The 24,769-nt window shown below is 44.2% G+C and overlaps 2 protein-coding genes across 2 annotated transcripts in view; both read right to left on the reverse strand.

Annotated features, from left to right (window-relative positions):
- The window catches only part of LOC111954833 (cysteine/serine-rich nuclear protein 1), a 40,037-nt gene extending 31,739 nt beyond the window's left edge, over positions 1-8,298 (reverse strand). The window contains exon 1 of the mRNA XM_070436138.1: positions 8,055-8,298. The gene's annotated coding sequence lies outside the window, so the exon portion shown is untranslated. The remainder of the gene's footprint in view (positions 1-8,054) is intronic.
- Positions 8,299-10,005: 1,707 nt separating this feature from the next.
- Positions 10,006-24,769, reverse strand: part of LOC111954834 (synaptotagmin-4-like) — a 35,475-nt gene continuing 20,711 nt past the window's right edge. Inside the window, exons 4-7 of the mRNA XM_070436139.1 lie at positions 18,643-18,706; positions 11,047-11,200; positions 10,337-10,706; positions 10,006-10,254 (exon numbers count right to left, since the gene is read on the reverse strand). Of these exons, the coding sequence (XP_070292240.1) occupies positions 10,006-10,254; positions 10,337-10,706; positions 11,047-11,200; positions 18,643-18,706 (837 nt within the window). The remainder of the gene's footprint in view (positions 10,255-10,336; positions 10,707-11,046; positions 11,201-18,642; positions 18,707-24,769) is intronic.

Below are 24,769 nucleotides of genomic sequence, written 5' to 3' on the forward strand. Positions count from 1 at the left end.
TAACAGAAACCACCCCGTCTGGCAGCAGGGTGAGTCACTAACAGAAGACCCCCGTCTTGCGCAGCAGGGTTGAGTCACAACAGAAGACCCCCGTTCCTGCAGCAGGGTGAGTCACTAAACAGAAGACCACCCCGTCTGGCAGCAGGGTGAGTCATCTAACAGAAGACCCACCCCGTTCGCGCGGTGATCACTAACGAAGGACACCCCGTCCTGGCAGAGGGTGGTCACTGACAGATAACACCCCGTCTGGCACAGCGCCTGGAGTCACTGACAGAGACCACGTTCTGGCAGCAGGGTGAGGTCACTGACAGAAGACCACCCCGTCTGCAGCAGGGTGAGTCACTAACAGAAGACCACCCCGTCTGGCAGCAAGGTGAGTCACTAACAGAAGACCACCCGTCTGCAGCAGGTTGATCACTAACAGAAGACCACCCCGTCTGGCAGCAGGGTGGTCACTAAACAGAAGACCACCCGTCTGGCAGCAGGGTGAGTCACTAACAGAAGACCACCCCGTCTGGCAGCCAGGGTGAGTCACTAACAGAAACCACCCCGTCTGGCAGCAGGTGAGTCACCAACAGAAGACCACCCCGTCTGGCAGCAGGTGAGTCACTAACAGAAGACCACCCCGTCTGGCAGCAGGGTGAGTCACTAACAGAAGACCACCCCGTCTGGCAGCAGGGTGAGTCACTAACAGAGACCACCCGTTTGCAGCAGGGTGAGTCACTGACAGAAGACACCCCGTCTGGGCAGCAGGTGATCACTGACAGAAGACCACCCGTCTGGCAGCAGCGTTGAGCACTAACAGAAGACCACCCCGTCTGGCAGCAGGTGAGTCACTAACAGAAGAACGCACTCCCGTCTGGCAGCAGGTGAGTCACCAACAAGAAACCACCGTCTGCAGCAGGTGAGTCACTACAGAAGACCACCCCGTCTGGCAGCAGGGTGAGTCACTAAACAGAGACCACCCCGTCTGCAGCAGGGTGAGTCACTAACAGAAGACCACCCCGGTGCAGCAGGGTGAGTCACCAACAGAAGACCACCCCGTCTGGCAGCAGGGTGAGTCACCAGCAGAAGACCACCCCCGTCTGCAGCAGGCTGAGTCACTAGCAGAAGACCACCCGTCTGGCAGCAGGTGAGTCACCAAGACAGAACCACCCCGTCTGGCAGCAGGGTGAGTCACTATGAAGACCACCCGGTCTGGCAGCAGGGTGAGTCACTACAGAATGACACACCCCGTCGGCAGCAGGGTGAGTCACGCACTAACAGAAGACCACCCCGTCTGGCAGCAGGGTGAGTCACTAACAGAAGACCACCCCGTCTGGCAGCAGGGTGAGTCACTGACAGAAGACCACACACACACGTGTGCTGTAGTACTGTGTCTCCTCTTTCACAGCTAACAACTCCAACTCCCATGAGGCCGAGCTGCTGGACGGAACCTCAGATTCCTGCATGCCATGACACACCTGAGGAGGCTTTAGGCTGTCAGCGGTGGTGGAGGCTGTGATGCAGCACGACAGTATGCTCTAGATGGTGCTCCTGTAGAACACAGAGGGCCCTCTGGGACAGGCCAAATTTCTTCAGCCTCCTGAAGTTGAACAGTTGTGCCTTCTTCACCATGGTGTCTGTGTGGTATGACCATTTCAGGTCCTCCGAGACGTGTACACTAAGAAACTAAGTCTTTTCACCCTCTCTACGGTGGCCCCATTGATGAGGATGCCGGCGTGTCCAGCCTGGTTCCTCTTGAAGTCCTTTGTTTTGCTGACATTGAGGCCGAGGTTGTTTACCTGGCACCACACCGTCTGAGTGCCTACATCCTCTCTGTAGGGCGTCTCACCATCGTTGGTAATCTACTACTGTCGTGTCATCAGCGAACTTGATGATGGAATTGGAACAGTGCAAGGCCACACAGTCCTGGGTATAGAGGGAGTACAGGAGGGAACAGAGGACGCACCCTTGTGGGGCCCCCGCGTTGAGGATCAATGTGGAGGAGGTCATGTTGCCTACCTTTCCCACCTGGGGCCAGCCCGGCAGAAAGGCCAGGACACAGTTGCATAGGGAATTCAGACCCAGGGCCGTGGGCTTTGCGGTGAGCTTAGAGGACACTTTGGTATTGAAGGTTGAGCTGTAGTCGAACAGCATCCTCACATAAGAATTCCTCTTGTCCAGGTGGGTGAGGGCAGTGTACAGTGCAGCGGCTGGATTCATCGGACGGTAGACACATTGGAGAGGTGGTCTTTGACTAGCCTCTCGAGGCACTTCATGATGACAGAAGGCAGCGCTAAGGGTCAGTAGTCATTCAGTTAATTTCCCTTTCTTGGGCATGGGGATAATAGTGGTCATCTTGAAGCAGGTGGGGATAATGGCCTGAGCTAGAGAGAGATTGAAAATGTATGGGAAAAAAACAACAGCCAGCTGGTCTGCACATGCTCTGAGGGCGCAGCTAAAGATGTTGTCTGGGCCACCAGCCTTGCGAGGGTCAACACGTTTGAATGACTTCCATACGCCCTCTTGATTCAGGTAGGTTTTTAAAGACACCATCAGTATCACATACAATTTTTTTATGAATCCGGTAATCGAGTCAGCGTATTCATTGATGTCATCCCTAGAGGAGACCCGGAACATATTCCAGTGGCCTTGATCAAAACAGTTTTGGAGATTGGTCAGACACACAGACCTGACCACCGGAACCTCCCTCGAGTCTTGGTCTGTAGGCAGAGAGGAGAAAAATGGTCAGATTTGCAGGGTTATCAAATTACCTTTGTTAAATTCCGCCATGACAATGAACGCCTGCTCCGGATACGCGGTCTCCAGTTTGTTCAGGGTCCAATGAAGATCTTTGAGAGCATTTTTGGTGTCGACTTGGGGCAGGATGTACACAGCCATGGCGACAATACCTGAGAACTTTCTCGGGAGGTAAAAAGGGTAACATTTGATGACCAAGTATTGCAAGTCGGGAGAGCAGAATTTCGCAAGTTCATGTACGTTTCCCCTGTCGTACTGTTACGCTCGTTGATAGAATGAGACCAAGGTGGAGAGTGGTAGGCGTACATTTTTCCTTTTATTAAAATGACACCGAAAAACAACAAAATACAAAAACGAACGTAAAGCTATATGCAGTGCAGAAAGCAACTACACACAAACAAGATCCCACAACTGAAGGTGGGAAAAAGGGCTGCCTAAGTACGACCCCCAATCAGAGACAACGATAGACAGCTGCCTCTGATTGGGAACCATACCCGGCCAACAAAGAAATAGACAAACTAGAATGCCCACCCAAATCACACCCTGACCTAACCAAATAGAGAAATAAAAAGGCTCTCTAAGGTCAGGGCGTGACACGTACCACTTGTTATTGGTCATAAAGCAGAGCCCTCTGACCTCTTTCCAGAGAGAACCTGTTTTCTATCCACTCGAGCTGTAAAACCTGATGGTTGTTTGGATGTCGGAGAAAAGCCAAGTCTCAGAAAAACAGTATAATGCAGAATCAGATCCTCGCTCTGAGTTTGTCAAGTTCATTTTGTAATTATTGAATATTGGTGAGTAGTATGCTCGGTAATGGAGGATGGGTCAGCCGGTGTCTGAATCTCACTAAGACCCCCAACATGTCTGCCTCTGTCGATGTCTTCATTTCCTACTCTTCGGTAGGACTCCCAGGCAACCCGGCGCCTCACCAAAGAAGCCAGACTATTGTTCCGCCGTCTCCGGGAATTGGGGTGGACGGTGAGTACCCAACGTTTCATATTACAATAGCTCTACCAAGGTGTATGAAGTAGTGCACTAAACAAAGTGAGTAAGACATGTTTTGAAAAAGACTAGAAAAAGTAGAAACCTGGAATTTTTTGTAGGAGCTGGAGGCGCCAACCATTTCAATAGGTTCAGCTTTATTGTTCCCCTCAAAATAGGGTCTGATTTAGACCTGGGACACAAGGTGTGTGCAATTATCAGGTAGAACAGAAAACCAGCAAGCTCTGGACCTCAAAGGGTAAGAGTTGAATACCCCCTGGTCTATACAATCACAACTTTGTAGTCTGAGTCAAGAGAGGCATAAAACACAGACAGGTAAATACTGGAGGTATCTCCACTGCACCGTTCATTTATAAACGCACAACCCGCTCTAAAAGACAACCCAAGGACAGGGTAGTGCAGTGGACAAGGTAGTGCAGCCTACTGGACAAGGTAGCGTAGTGGACAAGGTAGCGCAGTGGACAAGGTAGTGCAGCCTACTGGACATCGTAGTGCAGCCTACTGGACAAGGTAGCGCAGTGGACAAGGTAGTGTCCTACTGGACAAGATAGTGCAGTCTACTGGACATCGTAGTGCAGCCTACTGGACAAGATAGTGCAGTCTACTGGACATCGTAGTGCAGCCTACTGGAAATTGTAGTGCAGCCTACTGGAAATTGTAGTGCAGCCTACTGGACATTGTAGCGCAGCCTACTGGACATTGTAGCGCAGTGGACAAGGTAGTGTCCTACTGGACACTTGGGAACATTGGATCCATGAGACAGACCTGGAATCTGTTTAGCACAATGGAGCAAAGTTGTTTCCAAGAGGTGACCAGTCAAACCCTTTATGTTACTGTGTCCATGATGGCTACTAAAATCAGACGATACTAGCCTCTGCTCTAAGCTTCATCACGACATGTCTATTTAAAGTCACTGATAATATTTATAGATTGAGATAGCAACTGCAGGTGCTATTTTCATTGTGCTTTGAAACATTTGCATGAAGCCAAACTCACCCCAGGGATGAGAAGGCTAAGGGAGACTATAACAGAAGAGAAAGACTGTTAGTTCTCACAGTTTAGTTATGCTATCTGCTGTGTTTGATAAAACAGACAACAGCTTCTGTTCATCAACACTTATTAACGCCCACTCCCTGGAGACAGAAGCCTCTGTGTGTGTGTGTGTGTGTGTGTGTGTGTGTGTGTGTGTGTGTGTGTGTGTGTGTGAGTTCTTTCCTGTGGTTGTGAAACGTGCGCGGCAGAGCACATGAAGTGGTTAGAGTGTTGGGCCAGTAACCGAAAGGTTGCTGGATCGAATCCCCGAGCTGACAAGGTAAAACATCTGTTGTTCTGCCCCTGAGCAAGGCTGTTAACCCACTTCACCGGGCGCCGAAGATGTGGATGTCGATTATGGCAGCATCCGCACCTCTCTGATTCAGAAGGGTTGGGTTAAATGCAGAAGACATTTCAGTTGAATGCATTCCGTTGTACAACTGACTAGGTTATCCCCCTTTCCCTAAATCATCTGTATACTACCTGTCTCACATCTTTTGACTCCTTCCGCACCACCCACCGTGTAGGCTAGTTGGTCAAGAGGATATGGACATGTGGACTAGGATTGTGTCCCAAATGGCACCCTATGCCCTACATAGTTCCATGGGCCCTGGTATAAAGTAGTGCACTATATAGGGAACATGGTGCCATAGGGCCCTGGTATAAAGTAGTGCACTATATAGGGAACATGGTGCCATAGGGCCCGGTATAAAGTAGTGCACTATATAGGGAACATGGTGCCATAGGGCCCTGGTATAAAGTAGTGCACTATTTAGGGAACATTGCATTCCATCTGGGAGGCAACCTAGGTGTAAAGAAAGGATGACTCCCACACCGTGGAAGCGTTTCTGTCGGTCTAATCTAATGCAGCGTGAGAATGAGAGCATCTGCTTCAACATACTGAACACATTTCACTTTGTAGCTCCCACATTCAAAACACGAGGGCTTGTTTACAAAGGCAGAACAATTCTGATATTATTTTGAACAATCAGATCAGCTCTGAAAAAGATCTGATGTGAAAAGATCTGATGTGAAAAGATCTGATGTGATTGGTTTAAAAGACCAATTAATGTGAAAAATGAAATATGTGACTAATTTCAGGAAACAAGGTGTGTGTCATGCGTTACTACTTCACAGGAGAGACATTTGAACGTAAACTTTGTTTTTATTAATCAAAATGCGTATTTTGGGGCAGAAATGCCTTCTGGAACATGTGAACTTTCATGTGCCTTAATAACAAACTTGTCTGCCTTCTGTAAATACAATTTCTAAATTACGAGCCAAGTTGGTTTAGCCATGGAACAAGTCAGTAACCTTCCGGCTAGCCATAATTGGCTGAGATAATGAGTGGGCTGGACATGCCGAGAGAGGAGTTTGGATTGGTTTGCAAAGTAGAGCGCTTCTGTCTATAACATGAAGTGGTCAGTATGTGTCGGTCATCTTTTCTAACGCAGTTGTTCTGAAAGATATCACAAATAACTGCATAAGGTGTTGCTCTTCACTTTCTGGAGGACCGAGTTTGAAATCAGTGGAATTAGAGTATGATAGTTAAGGAATTCTGGCATTTGATTGCAGATATGCAGACAGGGTCCAAAAGGGAACACACAGAAGGCTGTTGTAAAACACCCGTCTCTGGATTACATCTTCAAACTAAGGGGAACCATGGCATCCGTGACAGAGACGGAGAAGTGTCTAGCTGGAAAACATTTTTAGACATGACATGTTTCTAATTTTGTCAGAAAGTTGATTTCATTTCAAGTTAAAGTGTACTGTTAGCTAGCTAACGTTAGCTGGCTGGTGTAAGAATATTCAAAATACACAACGCAGAGGACTAAAGTTCAAGAGGGAATTAACGATCAATGGAAATGGTTGTTTTTCTGTAATAGGGAATTAATGGGTCAGAGACACGGGATGCATAGCTACATGGGGCAAGTTCTCATTGGTTCAAATTGTCTATACATTGGGCCTGAAACAGGATACTTGGTATTTGGCCAGTGTCCCAGTTTTATTGCAAGGAATTATAATTGGTCAACCACAGGCTAGGGTTGGGTTATAAATTATATCCTGTTACTTTGTTCTGTGGAGAAGACATTGAGAACAGGGAAAATAGTTTTCCAGACAGGAAAACGCATATTTTGTTTCACTTCTAAACATTACATGTGTGGTCCAATGCAGAATAACCAATCATTTAGATATTATTAACTAACAAGCTGTAATTGATTCAGGTTATCAGACAGACAAATATTGAACAATAAAACGGATTCCTTTGCGCCAAGTGGCATCTGAATGTCCCCCGATTCACGTATGATCGAATATTCCAATGATGAATCAATGCCTATTTCAATAACAAGGCGATAAACACACGGACCATTTCATTTGAATAGCGCAGCCTAATTGCTGATATGTCTGTCAATCATGATATCACGTCTGATTATCTGTGGCCAGCCTCCCCATGTTGAGCCGATCAATCCTCCTGATTAATGATAATTGCTATGACAACACATCAGCTGTGAGAGCTCGAGCTGTAGTGGCCGTAGCCKCACTGGAGGCGAACTAGGGAATCAATTTAGCCGACTGAATACACTGTAGACAACACACCATATTAGAAATACCCATTACAACCACAAAATCAACTAGGCTACAATAATCCAGACTGTATCACATCTGGCTGTGATTGAGAGTCCCATAGGGCMGCGCACAATTGGCACAGCGTCGTCCAGGTCTGGCTGGGGTAGGCCGTCATTGTAAATCAGAATTTGTTCTTAACTGACTTGCCCAGTTAAATAAAACATGTTTTTATTTGTATTAAATATAATAGTCTAACATGTTCACTGTCAACAATCCTGCACTCAACCTGCTCCAATCACAAGGTTTATTAACACTGGCGTGCTCTGTCACCTGTCCTGCACTCAACCTCCAATCACAAGGTTTATTAAAGGCCAAACACCAACAAACTTGTTTAAAGTAGTCAATTAGTTTTCATCAACAGCTGCGATAAAACGTCAGATTTCTAAAAATGCGACCATCAACTAAATGAACCACTTCATTATAGACCCGATTATCCTCATATTTAAATACCATAGCTTTGTCTATAATGTCTACCTTCTCTTCTGCAACATTGTAACCAATCGAACATGATAAACATAATGATTAGCGCCAGTTTCTGCTATGGTGACAGCATAGAGAACATCCTAACTGTTTGGCTTGTCTCCCCCCCAAAGCTTTTACACATCAATTACACAGAACGGTGGTAAATGACCAACAGCGCCGCTACTCACCAATACTTCACATATCAGATCGCCATTAGTGAAAATATAGTAGAATAGTCACAATCCAAGCGACACAATCGCACTTTATCCTCGAACAGACCTCTCGCTTTTGTCTCGATTGTAGCAGAGCACACGGTCCGTGCAGCCTTTCCCTTGTCTGAGACAGACTGCTCCGCAGCGCAGCCTACGCGTCACTGGAAAAACCGTGACGCAGGCGGTGCCACCGGGAGGCTGGCTGCCCACGCTGCTTCCTGCCTGAGAGAGAGACAGAGAAAGCTGCCTGGCTCAACTGGACTATTTACAGGCGCTATCTATTCTTCCAGTAGAAAGCAAACAAATAGTTGAGGAACAATATTTAAAATAAATATTGGAAACGTGTTGAGGATAAAAATGTTTATGGGTACAATGGAGACAGTAGGCTACCCACAGTGTACAATGGAAATAGTATCAAATACATTTTTATTGATGCATATCAATGTTTAGCTGATGTTATTGCGGGTGAGGCGCAATGCTTGTGTTTCTAGCTCCAACAGTGCAGTAATATCTAACAATACACACATCTAAAAGTAAAAAAATGGAATGAAGACGAGCAATGTCCGAGTATATATATATTAGTACCAGTCAAAAGTGTGGACACATCTACTCATTCCAAGGTCATTTTTACTATTTTCTACATTGTAGAATAATAGTGAAGACATCAAAGCTATGAAATAACACTTGTAACCAAAAAAGTGTCCAAAATATATTTTATATTTGAGATTATTCAAAGTAGGGTTAGCTTGGCAGCCACGTCCAACCAGAGTAATTTATTTTCACCCTTGACTGCCTTCACCCTGGCATTCAGTTCTGKAAGGCATTCAGTTCTGCAAGGCATTCAGTTCTGCAAGGCATTCAGTTCTGCAAGGCTTTTTGGCAAACCTCAGCCACCTGCTTCCAAATTCTGCCACATTAAATCAATAAGAAAGAGGATTTGCGCTCTACTGAACACACAGCTGGTTAGCAGGAAGGCTGGACCGTCTCCCTTGGCTGCGCAGTCTCCATCGACATACTGCATCTGTCTCTTTAACCTCACAGCTGACCTCAAGACATAGATCAATAACGACCTCTCATCAGTTCACTGTACGACACTACATATTAATAATAGCTGTGTAACAGACTAATCACTTGATTATGTAGCAATTTGTTAAACTGACCAAGAATGTGAACTCTTATAGTAAAATCTTCAAAGAAGTAGCTGGTGGGTACAGGGGCGTCTTGAGGGGTTCGTTTTGTTCCCGATAAATAAACAAATTGATGTTCTTGTCTGCATACATTGAAACCCATGAGGCCGCAAGCTCAGGGTCATGAGATTTTACAATGTTAGGTATTAGCTGTCTTCAACAGCATCTGCTATTGCTAGCTAGCATTAGCTAGTGCTCGCTACTCTAGTGCCAGAGTAGCTAGCAAAACTATTTTGATCTCAGTCATAGCTGTTATATTTCATAACTTCCCCTAACAATAACCAATCCAAAACAATAGAAATGCCTGTCGCGCAAGAAAAACACCCAATATAATGTTTTAAAGTTTATTTTCAACTTTTATAATAATACCAAAAAAGTCTGCCATATTTTCTGTTGATGTGACGTCACTGATCTTCAGGTTGGCGAAGTCGGAGCGCTAGAAAAACAGACCCGAGTTCCTGAGTTGGATGACTGTTGAAATAAAAAAATTCCCAGTCGGAACAATTTTCTTTTTTCTCCAACATCCCAGTTGTCTTGAATGCACCATGATGCAGTAGTTGGAGAATGGCATGGAGGGGGCCAATCATAAACCCCTGCTTCATCTCCGTGGCCAGGAGGGAGAAGACAACACATGGCTCATCAAGTGCAGAACAGAGGTTGGTGCAGAAGTAGAGATGAGGCCTGGAGAAAAAACTAAATTCAGGCAGTCAAGCAAATATCGGACAAAGTAGTGGTCAGTGTTAAGGTCCAAGTCCTGGTGGCAGGGTGGGATGGACAGCCACAGAGGTCGCAGGCGAGGGACACCTTTCCAGGGAAGATGCAACAGTAGAGCTCCACGTCGAGGGCGCCCCCTGCAGGAGCCTGGAGGCAGTGGCTGACGATAACCGGTGAGGGTAAAAGGGTACGTCACCAGAACGGACAGCCAGATCCACGATGGTTGGTCYGTAGTCGTCCAACTCCTGGCGGTGAGAAGGATGCAGATGACCTCTCTGTAGTGGGAGAAAGCCAAGCAAAAAATTCTGGTACAGTGAGAACCCTGGAGTGGTGAGGGTTAGTGGAGTGCAGGTGCACCTGGTTGAGGCCACAGTCCACGATGAGGGGTAAGGCCTGGGTGGGAGAAGGAGTGAGGAGAGCGGTAGGATTAACATCTGCACCTTGTGGGATCTGCTGGCAGAGAGCGGAAGAGACTGGAGGCGGATTGAAGATCGGGGCGTTGAAGATCGGGGGTGGAGGATGAGCTGGGGTGGCCTTAGAGAGGGGGTGGTGGGCCGGATGGCGGGGCAGGGCTACGGCCGGCAGTGAAGACTGGAACCGAGAGGCAGTCGGGACAGGGTCGCAGCTTGGAGGGCGGCAGGCTCGTAACTGGCTGAGCAGGTGGAGATGTGTGAGGTTGTTGCTGGCAGAGAGAGAAGATGAGAAGCTGCAGTGGTGGCAGCGGGACCTGAGAGAAAGCGAGAGGTCGACACTGGCAGATAGAAGTGGTCACGGGGCTATCGAGACCTGGGGGGAGGGGAGGCTGTGAAGGCAAGGTTGGCAGGACGCCAGAGCGGGCACCAGTGTAGACACCGGTGGAGACAGCACATAAGAGGTGGGAAACAAGGGCAGGGAGGAAGGGAAGAAGAGTGGGAAAGGCTGACGATAAGGCAGGTAAGGGGTTGAGGTGGGTGTGAGGACAGAGAGATGGAAGGCCCTTGGCAGCGGTTGGAGCCATGGCATCCAGGCTGTTTACGGGCTATGTCTTGGCAGAAGCCTTGTGTGGAACAGCTCTGCCTTGTTATTACGATGGAAGCGGGAGCAGAGGGGAAAGGTTCTGTAGGTTGGCGGGAGCACGAGCCGTCCCCGCATGCGGAGAGGGGAGGCTGGTGAGCTCGGGTGGGCAGGGAGGTGAGAAATCGGCCTGGAGGCCGACCACGGCAATCTGGTTCTTTYTGAGGCCTGGAACGGTGGCAGGGCACAGAGACAACGGACCGCAGCCATCTGGTTAGAGGTGGCGTGTCCCTGACAATGGAGAAGGGAGAGTCTGGAACTTGTTCTGAGAACATTTTAGAATTCGATGCAGTGAGATCAATCTCCATTGTAAACGAAGTAAGTAAGCTAACTTAAGTAACTAGGTAAACTTTGAGTAGACCCTTTGATATATTGAGGCGTGTGACTCAGTGTCTTGCATGCGAGGCTAAACAGAGAGGATCAATGACTGTTTTGTCAGGTTTAAGCAAGGCGGTAGTGGTGCTTAAGGAGAATGAGAAGAGGTGTTGAGGCTGATTAGCAGTTAGTGGCAGCCAGAGCTAGTTTGAGAAGTTACAAGGCAACTAGTTGAGTGTTACATTCAAGTCTCGTCCTTTCTCCTGAAATGTTTTTCATCCTAAGCACCATTACCCATAGGGCTCTGGTCAAAAGTAGTCCACTAGTTAGGGAATAGGGTGTGATTTGGGACAGTCCAGTTGTTCCGGAACAGGGGATCAAGAGAAACATACTGATGAGATGCTTTGCTTTCATTTTCAGCCTGGTCTGACTAGCAGAGTCGACCAGAGAAAACCAAGTGTCCTGCCAATGTCAACACAGGTGTGACCCTCCCCAGTCCAGAGGGGCCTGGTGGGGTGGGGAGAGGTTTGTGGGAAGACAAGGTATTATTAAGGAGAAGGGGAGAGTTCTCCGTTTGCTCTACGACCCCCACAAGGCCCATTGAACTCGTCTGAGGTCGGCAACGCTGATGTTCCATCTTTTGATGTGCCAACAGTTTCGGCTGCAAACTAATATGACCACACGGTAGAAAGACTCCGTTTTGGGTTTGTCTGAAGGTAACCCATACAAATGAATGGAAGTAGGGAGGTAGTTTTGGGTTTGTCTGAAGGTAACCCATACAAATGAATGGGAGTAGGGAGYTAGTTTTGGGTTTGTCTGAAGGTAACCCATACAAATGAATGGGAGTAGGGAGGTAGTTTTGGGTTTGTCTGAAGGTAACCCATACAAATGAATGGGAGCATGGAGATAGTTTTGTGGCAACAAAAATAAGGGGTTAAATATGTGTAAACAAATAGATGTATGCATTATTTCCTGATCTTTGTTATATCGCCTAGATATAGGACAGACACTTCAAAAACGTATTCCTTATGATTTATTTTTCAACTGTCTTTGTTGCCATTTATGAATATGTTATTCAATGCGTTTCTATGGGCTATAGCAGTAAAGGCCAAATTCAATATTTGTATCAAATCATTTTTATATATACCTTAAGGGGTCCTAAACTTCAGAATCAAATAGCTAAATGATACATGGTATGACCTTCTTAAAACAACTCCATATGTTAGCTTAGTAGAAGCCAGGCAGGCAAATACTCCATCCCACCAAAACAGGCTGAAATGTTCAAACAGCTCTCACACTAAAGGGGCGTAATAATACTGTCCACAATACCACAGTATTATTCCAACCTCCTAGTGTGGGAATATATATAAACTACTACTACTGGTACTACTACTACTACTACTACTACTGTGTAACGGTTCTCCTCTTTCTCCYAAGAGGAGGAGCATGGATTGAACCAAGACACAGCGTGATACTTAGACATTATATTTATTTAGACACGACAAAACAACGAAGACAAAAAACGAACTATACTTGAATTAACTAACAAAATAACAAAACGAATGTAGACAGACCTGGACGTAAGAACTTACATGTAACACGAAGAACGCACGAACAGGGAAATGACTACATAAAAACCGAACGAACGAACAAAATGAACAAACAAACCGAAACAGTCCTGTATGGTGCACCATAGACAGACACTAACACAGGAGACATCCACCCACGACCAACAAAGTGAAAACACCTACCTTAATATGATTCTCAATCAGAGGAGATGAAAACCACCTGCCTCTAATTGAGAACCATATTAGGTACCCATTAACCAACATAGAAACAGAAAACATAGACTGCCCACCCAAACTCACGTCCTGACCAGCTAACACATAAAAACTAACAGAAAACAGGTCAGGAACGTGACATACTGCTACTACTGCTGCTACTACTACTACTGCTGCTGCTACTACTTCTACTACTACTACTGCTGCTGCTGCTACTACTACTAATATGAATATTACTTCTAGAACTAATACTGCTGCTATTACTACTACTACTACTGGGCGGCAGGTAGCCTAGTGCTCAGCGCGTTGGACTAGTAACCAAAACGTTGCTAGTTCGAATCCCCGAGCTGACATGGTAAAAATCTGTCGTTCTGCRCCTGAACAAGGCAGTTAACCCACTGTTCCTAGGCCGTCATTGAAAATAATAATTTGTTCTTCACTGACTTGCCTAGTTAAATAAATATAAAATACAGGCAAATCACGTTTTTGACTGTACTGGGCCTTTAATGATGACTTATACTGTACCTATACGTCAGCATTTAATACAGCTATTGATTAGTTACTGATTTGCAGAAATATACACTGAGTGTTCAAAACATTAAGAACACCTTCCTAATATTGAGTTGGACCCCCTCCCCCTTTTGCCCTCAGAACAGCCTCAATTCATCGGGGCATGGACTCTACAAGGTGTCGAAAGCGTTCCACAGGGCTGCTGGCCCATGTTGACTCCAATTCTTCCCACAATTGTGTCAAGTTGGCTGGATGACCTTTGTGTGGTGGACCATTCTTGATACACACAAACTGTTGAGCATTAAAAACGGCATTATATATAGTATTATATACATTATATATAACAGTATATACAGTATTATATACATTATAATATACAGCATTATATACAGCATTATATATAACATTATATATAGTATTATATACATTATAATATACAGTATTATATACAGCATTATATATAACATTATATGTAGTATTATATACATTATAATATACAGCATTATATACAGAATTATATATAACATTATATATAGTATTATATACATTATAATATACAGTCTTATATATAACATTATATGTAGTATTATATACATTATAATATACAGCATTATATACAGAATTATATATAACATTAAATATAGGTTACTATACAGTATTATATACAGCGTTATATATAACATTATATGTAGTTTTATATACAGCATCATATACAGCACAGTATTATATACAGTATATACAGCAGTATACACAGTGTTATATGTAGCATTATATACAGTATTATATACAGTATCGTACACAGTATTATAAACATTAATATATATACAGCACAATATACAGTATTATATACAAAATTATATACAGTGTTATATACAGTATTATATGCAGTTTAATATACAGTATATAAAGTATTATATGTAGCATTATATACAGTATTACATACAGCATTATGTAACAGTATAACTTTAGTACCGTCCCCTCGACACGGGCGCGAACCAGGGACCTTCTGCACACATCGACAACAGTCACCCACGAAGCGTCGTTACCCATCGCTCCACAAAAGCCGCGGCCCTTGCAGAGCAAGGGGAAACCCTACTTAAGTCTCAGAGCAAGTGACGTAACGAACGCTACTAGCGCGTACCCGCTAACTAGCTAGCCATTTCACATCCGTTACACTTACATAACATAATATACAGCATATCACAGTATTTAGTTACAGTATTAAATATACATTAATATACAGTATTATATACAGCATATACAGTATTATATACAGTATTATACAGGCTGTATCACAATCGGCCGTGATTGGGAATCCCAGCTAGGGCAACGCACAAACTGGCCCAGAGTCTGTTCAGGTGGGCCGTGGAGCTGTCATTGTAAATAAGAATTTGTTCTTAACTTACTTGCCTAGTTAAATAAAGTATAAATAAAAAAAAATCTGTTAAATTATATACAGCATTTATAACAAAATCATATACAGTATTATATACAGCATATACAGTTTTATATACAGTATTATATACAGCTTTATATACGAATATCCATATACAGTATATATACACATTATATACAGTATTAGATACAGCACTAGATACCACTAGATACAGTATTATATACAGCATTAATTACAGTATTATATACAGACATTAAATACAGCATTATATGCAGCATTTATATACATATTCATATACAGTATTATATACAGTATTATATTACAGCATTAGATACTGTTATATTAACAGCATTTAGATACTGTATATATACAGTATATTACAGCTTTAAGATACTGTATATATACAGTATATACAGCATTAAGATACTGTAAATATACAGCATTAGATACTGATAGTATATATACAGTATTATACAGCATTAGATACTGTATATATACAGCATTAAATAGTATATATACAGTATATAAAGCATTAATACTGTATATATACAGTTATTTACAGCATTAGATACTGCTATATATACAGCATTAGAATACAGTATTACATAACAGCATTAGATACTGTATATATACAGCTATATACAGCATTAAATACATTTTTTATATACAGAACAGAACATAGCCTCTCTCTCGCAGACAGAACCAGCATTATATAACAGAGTAATTAAACCTTAGGAGACTTTTAGTTCACTGACTGTCATCTCTGTACAACAGCCTGCACATGCAGTTAGATCTGTTTATTAAATCACTGGTTGTTCTAATGAAGAGGACGCAGGCCGTGCAGAGAGCTGAGGCTCTGACTGGTTGTTCAAATGAAGAGCTCTGGACTCAGTCAACAGGATACAGCCGGGTTCAGCAGAGAGCTGGGCTCTGACTGTTGTACTAATGAAGAGCTCTGGACTCAGGTCAACAGGATACAGCGGGTCAGGCAGGTGGAGCTGAAGCTCTGACTGGTTGTATTAATGAAGAGCTCTGGACTCAGGTCAACAGATACAGCCGGTCAGGCAGGGAGCTGAGGCTTCTGACTGGTTGTATTAATTGAAGAGCTCTGGACTCAGGTCAACAGGATACAGCCGGGTCAGGCAGAGAGCTGGGCTCTGAACTGGTTGTTCTAATGAAGAGCTCTGGACTCAGGTCAACAGGATACAGCCGGGCAGGCAGAGAGCTGAGGCTCTGACTGGTTGTACTAAATGAAGAGCTCGGACTCAGGTCAACAGGATACAGCCGGGTCAGGCAGAGAGCTGAGGCTCTGACTGGTTATGAATGAAGAGCCTCTGGACTCAGGTCAACCAGATACAGCCGGGCAGGAGAGAGCTGAGGCTCTGACTGGTTGTATCTAATGAAGAGCTCTGGACTCAGGCAACAGGATACAGCCGGGTCAGGCAGAGAGCTGAGGCTCTGACTGGGTTGTTCAATGAAGAGCTCTGGACTCAGGTCAACAGGAATACAGCCGGGTCAGGCAGAGAGCTGAGGCTCTGACTGGTGTTCTAATGAAGAGCTCTGGACTCAGGTCAACAGGATACAGCCGGGTCAGCAGAGAGCTGAGCTCTGACTGGTTGTTCTAATGCAAGAGGACGCAGGCCGGCCAGAGAGCTGAGGCTCTGATCTGTCTCTATCTCTATTTTCTGAAGTCCTTCCAGTCCCACAGAATCCTTCCTTAAGAAAAAGCGATCACCAGGGAACAGGGGTCGATACTTACACAAATGTTTTCCTTCGCCTTCAAAGAAGGAAGCTGTGTTGGAGGGGAGGAGAGGGAGGAGGGGTAGGAAGCTGAAGTGAGAGAGAGTGGAGGGGAGGAGAGACAGCAGGGCAGGGGAGCCCTGGTGCCACGGCCACACTGAATCAGGCCTGAATTTATTAGAGACATTTCTCTTAAAAGTGTGCCAAACCAGTTGGCCAAGAGCACAATAATGTCCTTCAATGCTTCCATCTGCGCAGCAAAAAAAGGGCCATGGCTGCACATGCTGAGTGTATAAATGTATGGTCATCATAAAACGTTCCTACGAGAATGACTGGGCCTATTTGACTAGTATCAATGGCCAACATCAGTAAAAAGACCTGAGGAAACATGTCATCAATTGGCCCAACATCAGTAAAGAGACTGGAGGAAACATGTCACCAATGCCCCAACATCAGTAAAGCGACCTGGAGGAAAACATGTCATCAATGTCCCACATCAGAAAAGAGACCTGGAGGAAACATGTCATCAATGCCCCAACATCAGAAAAGAGACCTGAGGACATGTCATCAATGCCAACATCAGTAAAAGACCTGGAGAACATGTCATCAATGCCCCAACATCAGAAAAGAGACCTGGAGGAAACATGTCCATCAATGGCCCAACATCAGTAAAGGACCTGGAGGAAACATGTCATCAATGGCCCGACCCATTACTCGCAGTATTAGACTTAAAACGAATCACCAGCGATCATTACACTGTTTTACCAGGGCAGGGCTACCGACGTTAGGCTAATCTGAAGAGGTGCTGGCTAAAGCTAAAACTGTAGAGAGTATAGAAATATTGTTATCCACGTCGGCACCAACGATGTTTATGATGAAACAGTCAGAGGTCACCAAGCGCAACATAGCTTCAGAGTGTCAAATCAGCTAGAAAGATGTAGTGGCATCGAGTAATTGTCTCTGGCCCCCTCCCAGTTAGGGAGTGATGAGCTCTACAGCAGAGTCTCACAACTCAATCGCTGGTGAAAAGACTGTTTTCTGCCCCTCCGAAAGATAGAATTGGTAGATAATTGGCCCTCTTTGTCTGGGACATCCCACAAAACAGGACCAAGCCTGACCTGCTGAGGCAGTGAATTTACATTTACATTTACATTTAAGTAATTTAGCAGACGCTTCTTATCCAGAGCGACTTAACAAATTGGTGCATTCACCTTATGATATCCAGTGGAACAACCACTTTTACAATAGTGCATCTAACTCTTTAAGGGGAGGGGGGGGGTTAGAAGGATTACTTTATTCCTATCCTAGGTATTCCTTAAAGAGGTGGGGTTTCAGGTGTCTCCGGAAGGTGGTGATTGGACTCCGCTGACCTGGGCGTCGTGAGGGAGTTTGTTCACCCATTGGGGTGCCAGAGCAAGCGAACAGTTTTTGACTCGGGCTGAGCGGGAAATGTAGTACTTCCTCAGAGGTAGGGAGGCGACAGGCAGAGTGGTATGAACGCAGTGCCCTTGTTTTGGTGTAGGGCCTGATCAGAGCCTGAAGGTAGGAGGTGCCGTTCCCCTCACAGCTCCGTAGGCAAGCACCATGGTCTTGTAGCGGATGCGAGCTCTCAACTGGAAGCCAGTGGAGAGAGCGGAGGAGCGGGGTAGACGTGAGAGAACTTGGAAGGTTGGAACACCAGACGGGCTGCGGCGTTCTGGATGAGTTGTAGGTTTAATGGCACAGGCAGGGAGCCCAGCCAACAGCGAGTTGCAGTAATCCAGACGGGAGAGACAAGTTGCCTGGATTAGGACCTGCCAGCCGCTTCCTGTGTGAGACAGGGTCGTTACTCTGCGAATGTGTAGAGCATGAACTACAGAACGGGTTACCGCTCTTATGTTGAGTTGAGAACGACAGGGTGTTGTCCAGGATCACGCCAAGGTTCTTAGCACTCTGGGAGGAGGACACAATGGAGTTGTCAACCGTGATGGCGAGATCATGGAACGGGCAGTCCTTCCCCGGGAGGAAGAGCAGCTCCGTTCTTGGCGAGGTTCAGCTTGAGTGGTTGATTCCGTCATCCACACTGATATGTCTGCCAAGACATGCAAGATGCGATTCCCACCTGGTTATCAGAGGGGGGAAAGGAGAGATTAATTGTGTGTCGTCTGCATAGCATGAATAGAGAAACCATGTGAGGATATGACAGAGCCAAGTGACTTGGTGTATAGCGAGAATAGGAGAGGGCCTAGAACAGAGCCCTGGGGACACCAGTGGTGAGAGCACGTTGGTGCGGAACAGATTCTCGCCACGCCCACCTGGTAGGAGCGACCTGTCAGGTAGGACGCAATCCAAGCGCGGCAGCCCGCCGGAATGCCCAGGCTCGGGAGGGTGGGAGAGAGGATCTATTGGTTCACAGTATCAAAGCAGCCGAAGGTCTAGTAAGTTTTGAGAGCAGAGGCAAGACAGAGAGTTCAGCCATTAGCAGTGCGGAGCGCCCTCCATGACACAGGAGAAGAGGCAGTCTCAGTTGAATGACTAGTCTTGAAACTGACTGATTTGAAGCATCAAGAGGTCATTCTGAGTAGAGTATTAGCAGGAGAGCTGGCCCAGACGCGCAACGTCTGCAAGAGTTATTTGGGAGTAGAAAAGGCAAAGAAGGGATAGCTGGTCTGTAGTGGGGCTGTTAGACAATCGGAGGATACGAGTGGTAGGTTTTTCAGAAGGGGTGCAAACTCTCGCTCTCTGAGCACGGAAGCGGACGTAGCAGCGGTCGAAGGATAGAGTTCTGACGAGCGAGGTGACGGTAAGGCGAGAAGGTCTCCGGAAATGGTCTGGAGAAAGAGGAGTGGGATAGGGTCAATGCGGGCAGGTTGTTGGGCGGACCCGGGCCGTCACAAGACGCGACGATTCATCTGGAGCGAGAGAGAGGGAGAAAGAGTCAAAGCACAGGTGCTAGGCAGTGTGAGCCAGAACCAGCCGGTAGTCGTTTGAATTAGCAACGAGGATCGTGCGTCGACCTTCTTTTCCAAAATGGTGAGCGAAAGTCATCCGCAGAGAGAGTGAGGGGGAGAGGAGGGGAGGATTCGGAGTTGGAGTGAGACCGAGGTGGCAAAGAGCTTCCTAGGGTTAGAGGAAGATGCTTGGAATTAGAGTGGTGAAAGTGGCTTTAGCAGCAGAGACAGAAGAGGAGAATGTAGAGAGGAGGGAGTGAAAGGATGCCAGGTCCGCAGGGAGGCGAGTTTCCATCATTTCCGCTCGGCTGCCGCGAGCCCTGTTCTGTGACGGACTCCATCCTAGCTGGAGGGGTCTCTCATCTTATCTACCAACATAGACAGGGCTCTAACTCCTCTAGCTCCACAATGAAATAGGGTGCAGGCCAGGCAGCAGGCTGTTAGCCAACCTGCCAGCTTAGTGGAGTCTGACAATAGCATAGTCAGTGTAGTCAGCCAGCTATCCCCATGAGACTGTGTCTGTGCCGACCTAGTTGGGCAAAACTAAACATGCGGTGTTCGCCTTAGCAATCTCACTTGGATAAAGACCTCCTCCATTCCTGCCATATTGAAAGAGATCGTGATACCTCACATCTCATACGCTCGAGTAAAACATAAGGGTTACTTAATGTTAGATCCCTCACTTCAAGGCAGTTATAGTCAATGAACTAATCACTGATCATAATCTTGATGTGATTGGCCTGACTGAAACATGGCTTAAGCCTGATGAATTTACTGTGTTAAACGAGCCTCACCTCCTGGTTACACTAGTGACCAATCCCCGTGCATCCCGCAAAGGCGGAGGTGTTGCTAACATTTACGAGACGGCATTAGCAACACCTTTACAGTTCTTAAAAAAAAACGCTTTAGAAAGGATCACCTAGACGATACAGTCGTGGACAAAAGTTTTGAGAATGACATAAATATTAATATTCACAAAGTTTGCTGCTTCAGTGTCTTAGATATTTTGTCAGATGTTAATATGGAATACTGAAGTAAATATAAGCATTCATAAGTGTCAAAGGCTTTTATTGACAATTATATATATATTTATTTGCCAGTGCTGACCCTTCTTTTTCAAGACCTCTGCAATCTGCCCTGGCATGCTGTCAATTAACTTCTGTTCCACATCCTGACTGATGGCAAGCCCATTCTTGCATAATCAATGCTGCAGTTGTCAGAATTTGTGGTTTTGTTTGTCCACCCGCCTCTTGAGGATGTGACCACAAGTTCTCCAATGGAATTAAGTCTGGGGAGTTTCCTGGCCATGGACCCAAAATATCGATGTTTTGTTCCCCGAGCCACTTAGTTATCACTTTTGTCTTATGGCAAGGTGCTCCATCATGCTGGAAAAGGCATTGTTCGTCACCAAACTGTTCCTGGGTGGTTGGGAAAAAGTTGCTCTCGGAAGATGTGTTGGTACCTTTCTTTATTCATGGCTGTGTTCTTAGGCAAAATTGTGAGTGAGCCCACTCCCTTGGCTGAGAAGCAACCCCACACATGAATGATCTCAGGATGCTTTACTGTTGGCATGACACAGGACTGATGGTAGCGCTCACCTTTTCTTCTCTGGACAAGCTTTTTTCCGGATGCCCCAAACACTCGGAAAGGAAAGGGGATTCATCAGAGAAAATGACTTTACCCCAGTCCTCAGCAGTCCAATCCCTGTACCTTTTGCAGAATACAGTCTGTCCCTGATGCAATCTTACTGGCAGCAATATCCTTGCCTGTGAAGGCCTTTTGTGAAAAGCAATGATGATGATGGCATGTGTTTCCTTGCAGGTAACCATGGTTGAAAGAGGAAGAACAATGATTCCAAGCACCACCCTCCTTTTGAAGCATCCAGTCTGTTATTCGAACTCAATCAGCATGACGGAGTGCTCTCCAGCCTTGTCCTCGTCAACACTCACACCTGTGTTAACGAGAGAATCACTTACATGATGTCAGCTGGCCGTTTGTTGCAGGGCTGAAATGCAGTGGAAATGTTTTTTMGGGGGATTCAGTTAATTTGCATGGAATAGAGGTACTTTGCAATAAATTGCAATTCATCTGATCACTCTTCATAACATTCTGGAGTATATGCAAATTGCCATCATACAAACTGAGGCAGCAGACTTTGGGGAAATTAATATTTGTGTCATTCTCAAAACTTTTGGCCACGACTGTACTGAGCAGCTCATGTTAAACTTATCTCTCGGCATGTCCAGCCCACTCATTATCTCAGCCAACAATGGCTAGCAGGTTCCTGCCTTTTTCCGTGCCTAAACCAACTAAGCTCGTAATTTAACAATTGTATTTGTATTTATAGATGGCATACACGTGTGTTATTGAGTCACATGAAAGTTCACATGTTCCAGAAGGCATTTCCGCCCAAAAAAGCATTTTGATAAAAAATGTAAGTTTAAGTTCAAATGGTTCTCTTGTGAAGTAGTGACACGCAACATACGCCTAGTTACCTGAATTAGGTCACATCTACACACGCACAGTCAATACCGCTGTTCTATTATATACTATTTATTCTACTGTGTGACCAAGACACGACCCACTTTATTTCTATATTATTACTATAAATAATACCTTTTGTATTACTATTTAATTCGTTTTTACTCTTAATTTTGTTAAAATTGATATTGATAAGTGTACTGCATTGCTGAGGGAGCACAGCATTTCACTGCATCTTTTATACCTACTATAAACTGTGTATGTACAATTTAAATGGATTTAGTAGTAGTAGTAGTAGTAGTAGTAGCAGTAGTAATAATAGTAGTAGTAGTTGTAGTAGTAGCATTAGTGGTAGCAGTAGTAATAATAGTAGTAGTAGGAGTAGTAGTAGTAGTAGTAGTAGCAGTAGTAATAATATATAGTATAGTAGAGTAGTAGCCAGTAGTAATAATAGTAGTAGTAGCAGTAAGTAGCAGTAGTAATAATAGTAGTAGTAGCAGTAGTTAATAATAGTAGTAGTAGTAGTAGTAGTAGTAGCAGTAAGTAATAATAGTAGTAGTAGTAGTAGTAGTAGCAGTAGTAATAATAATAGTAGTAGCAGTAGTAGCAGTAGTAATAATAGTAGTAGTAGTAGTAGTAAGCAGTAGTAATAATAGTAGTAGTAGTAGCAGTAGTAATAATAGTAAGCAGTAGTAGCAGTAGTGATAATAGTGTAGTAGTAAGTAGTAGTAGTAGCAGTAGTAATAATAGTAGTAGTAGTAGTAGCAGTAGCAATAATAGTAGTAGTAGTAGCAGTAGTAATAATAGTAGTAGTAGTAGTAGTAGTAGCAAGTAGTAATAATAGTAGTAGTAGTAGTAGTAGCAGTAGTAATATAGTAGTAGTAGCAGTAGTAGCAGTAGTAATAATAGTAGTAAGTAAGTAGTAGTAGTAGCAGTAGTAATAATAGTAGTAGTAGTAGCAGTAGCAGTAGTAATAATAGTAGTAGTGAGTAGTAGTAGCAGTAGTAATAATAGTAGTAGTAGTAGTAGCAGTAGCAATAATAGTAGTAGTAGTAGGCAGTAGTAATTAATAGTAGTAGTAGTAGCAGTAGTAATAATAGTAATAGTAGTAGTAGTAGTAGTAGCAGTAGTAATACTAGTAGTAGTAGTAGCAGTAGTAATAATAGTAGTAGTAGTAATAGTAGTAGTAATAGTAGTAGTAGCAGTAGTAGTAGTAGTAGTAGTAATAGTAGTAGTACTAATAGTAATAGTACAGACTCAATGTGCAGGAGTACCAGGTAATAACATGGCTATATACAGGGAGTCCAGTAATCATGGCTATATACAGGGGTACCAGGTAATACATGACTATATACAAGGAGTACCAGGTAATAACATGACTATATACAATGAGTACCAGGTAATAACATGACTATATACAGGAGTACCAGGTAATGACATGTCTATATACAAGGAGTAGCAGGTAGTTAATTGAGGTAATTCAGTACGTAGGTAGGTGTAAAGTGACTAGCCTTTCAGTGATACCCATCCCGGATCCGGGAGCATCCTCATCAAAAAAGCTGACTAGCATAGCCTAGCCTAACGGGACAGGGATATCATATAATATAATTTTCATGAAATCACAATCCAATACAGCAATGAAAGAATATCTTGTGAATCCAGCCATCATTTCCGATTTTTAAAATGTTTACAGCAAACACAATATGTATTCTATTAGTATAACCACAATAGCCAAAGACTCAACGCATATTTCACCATGTTTCTACTCGACACATAGATAGAAGATAATAAATTAGATCACATAACCAAGAAACAACTTAATCAGATACAGCTATAAACATGTTACAATACAATTCATTTAGTTTGTTCGAAAAATGTGCATATTTGAGGTATAAATCATAGTTTAACATTGCAGCTACCATCACAAAATAGCAACGAGAAGCAGCCAGAATAATTAGAGAGCAACGTGAAATACATAAATACTCATCAAAAATTTATGAAAATACATGGAACAGCAAGAAAGATAAACATCTTGTGAATCCAGCCATATTTCCGATTTTTTTAAGTGTTTTACAGCGAAACACAATATAGAATTATATTAGCTTACCACAATAGCCAAACACACAAATGCATTTATTCACCGCAAAAGGTAGCTATCGCAAACCAGCAAAAGATATAAAATTAATCACTAACCATGACCAACTTCATCAGATGACAGTTCTATAACATCAGGTTATACAATACACTTATGTTTTGTTCGAAAATGTGCATATTTAGAGCTGCAAACCGTGGTTATACATTGTGAATATGTAGCATCAATTCACCAGAATGTCCGGAGCTATTTTGGACACTCACCTAATCTGACAAAGAACTATCATAAACTTTACATACAAATACTTGTTGTATGGCAAATGAAAGATACACTGGTTCTTAATGCAACGCCCGTGTTAGATTTTTAAAAATAACTTTACCATAACAAACAGCTTGCGTTATTGCGAGACAGCGCTCCAAAACGGCAGAGAATAGGAATCAACATTTTCCACAGAAATACGAAAATAACATCATAAATTGTTCTAACTTTTGC

Source organism: Salvelinus sp. IW2-2015, linkage group LG30, assembly GCF_002910315.2.
Source record: "Salvelinus sp. IW2-2015 linkage group LG30, ASM291031v2, whole genome shotgun sequence".
Lineage (NCBI taxonomy): Eukaryota > Metazoa > Chordata > Actinopteri > Salmoniformes > Salmonidae > Salvelinus > Salvelinus sp. IW2-2015.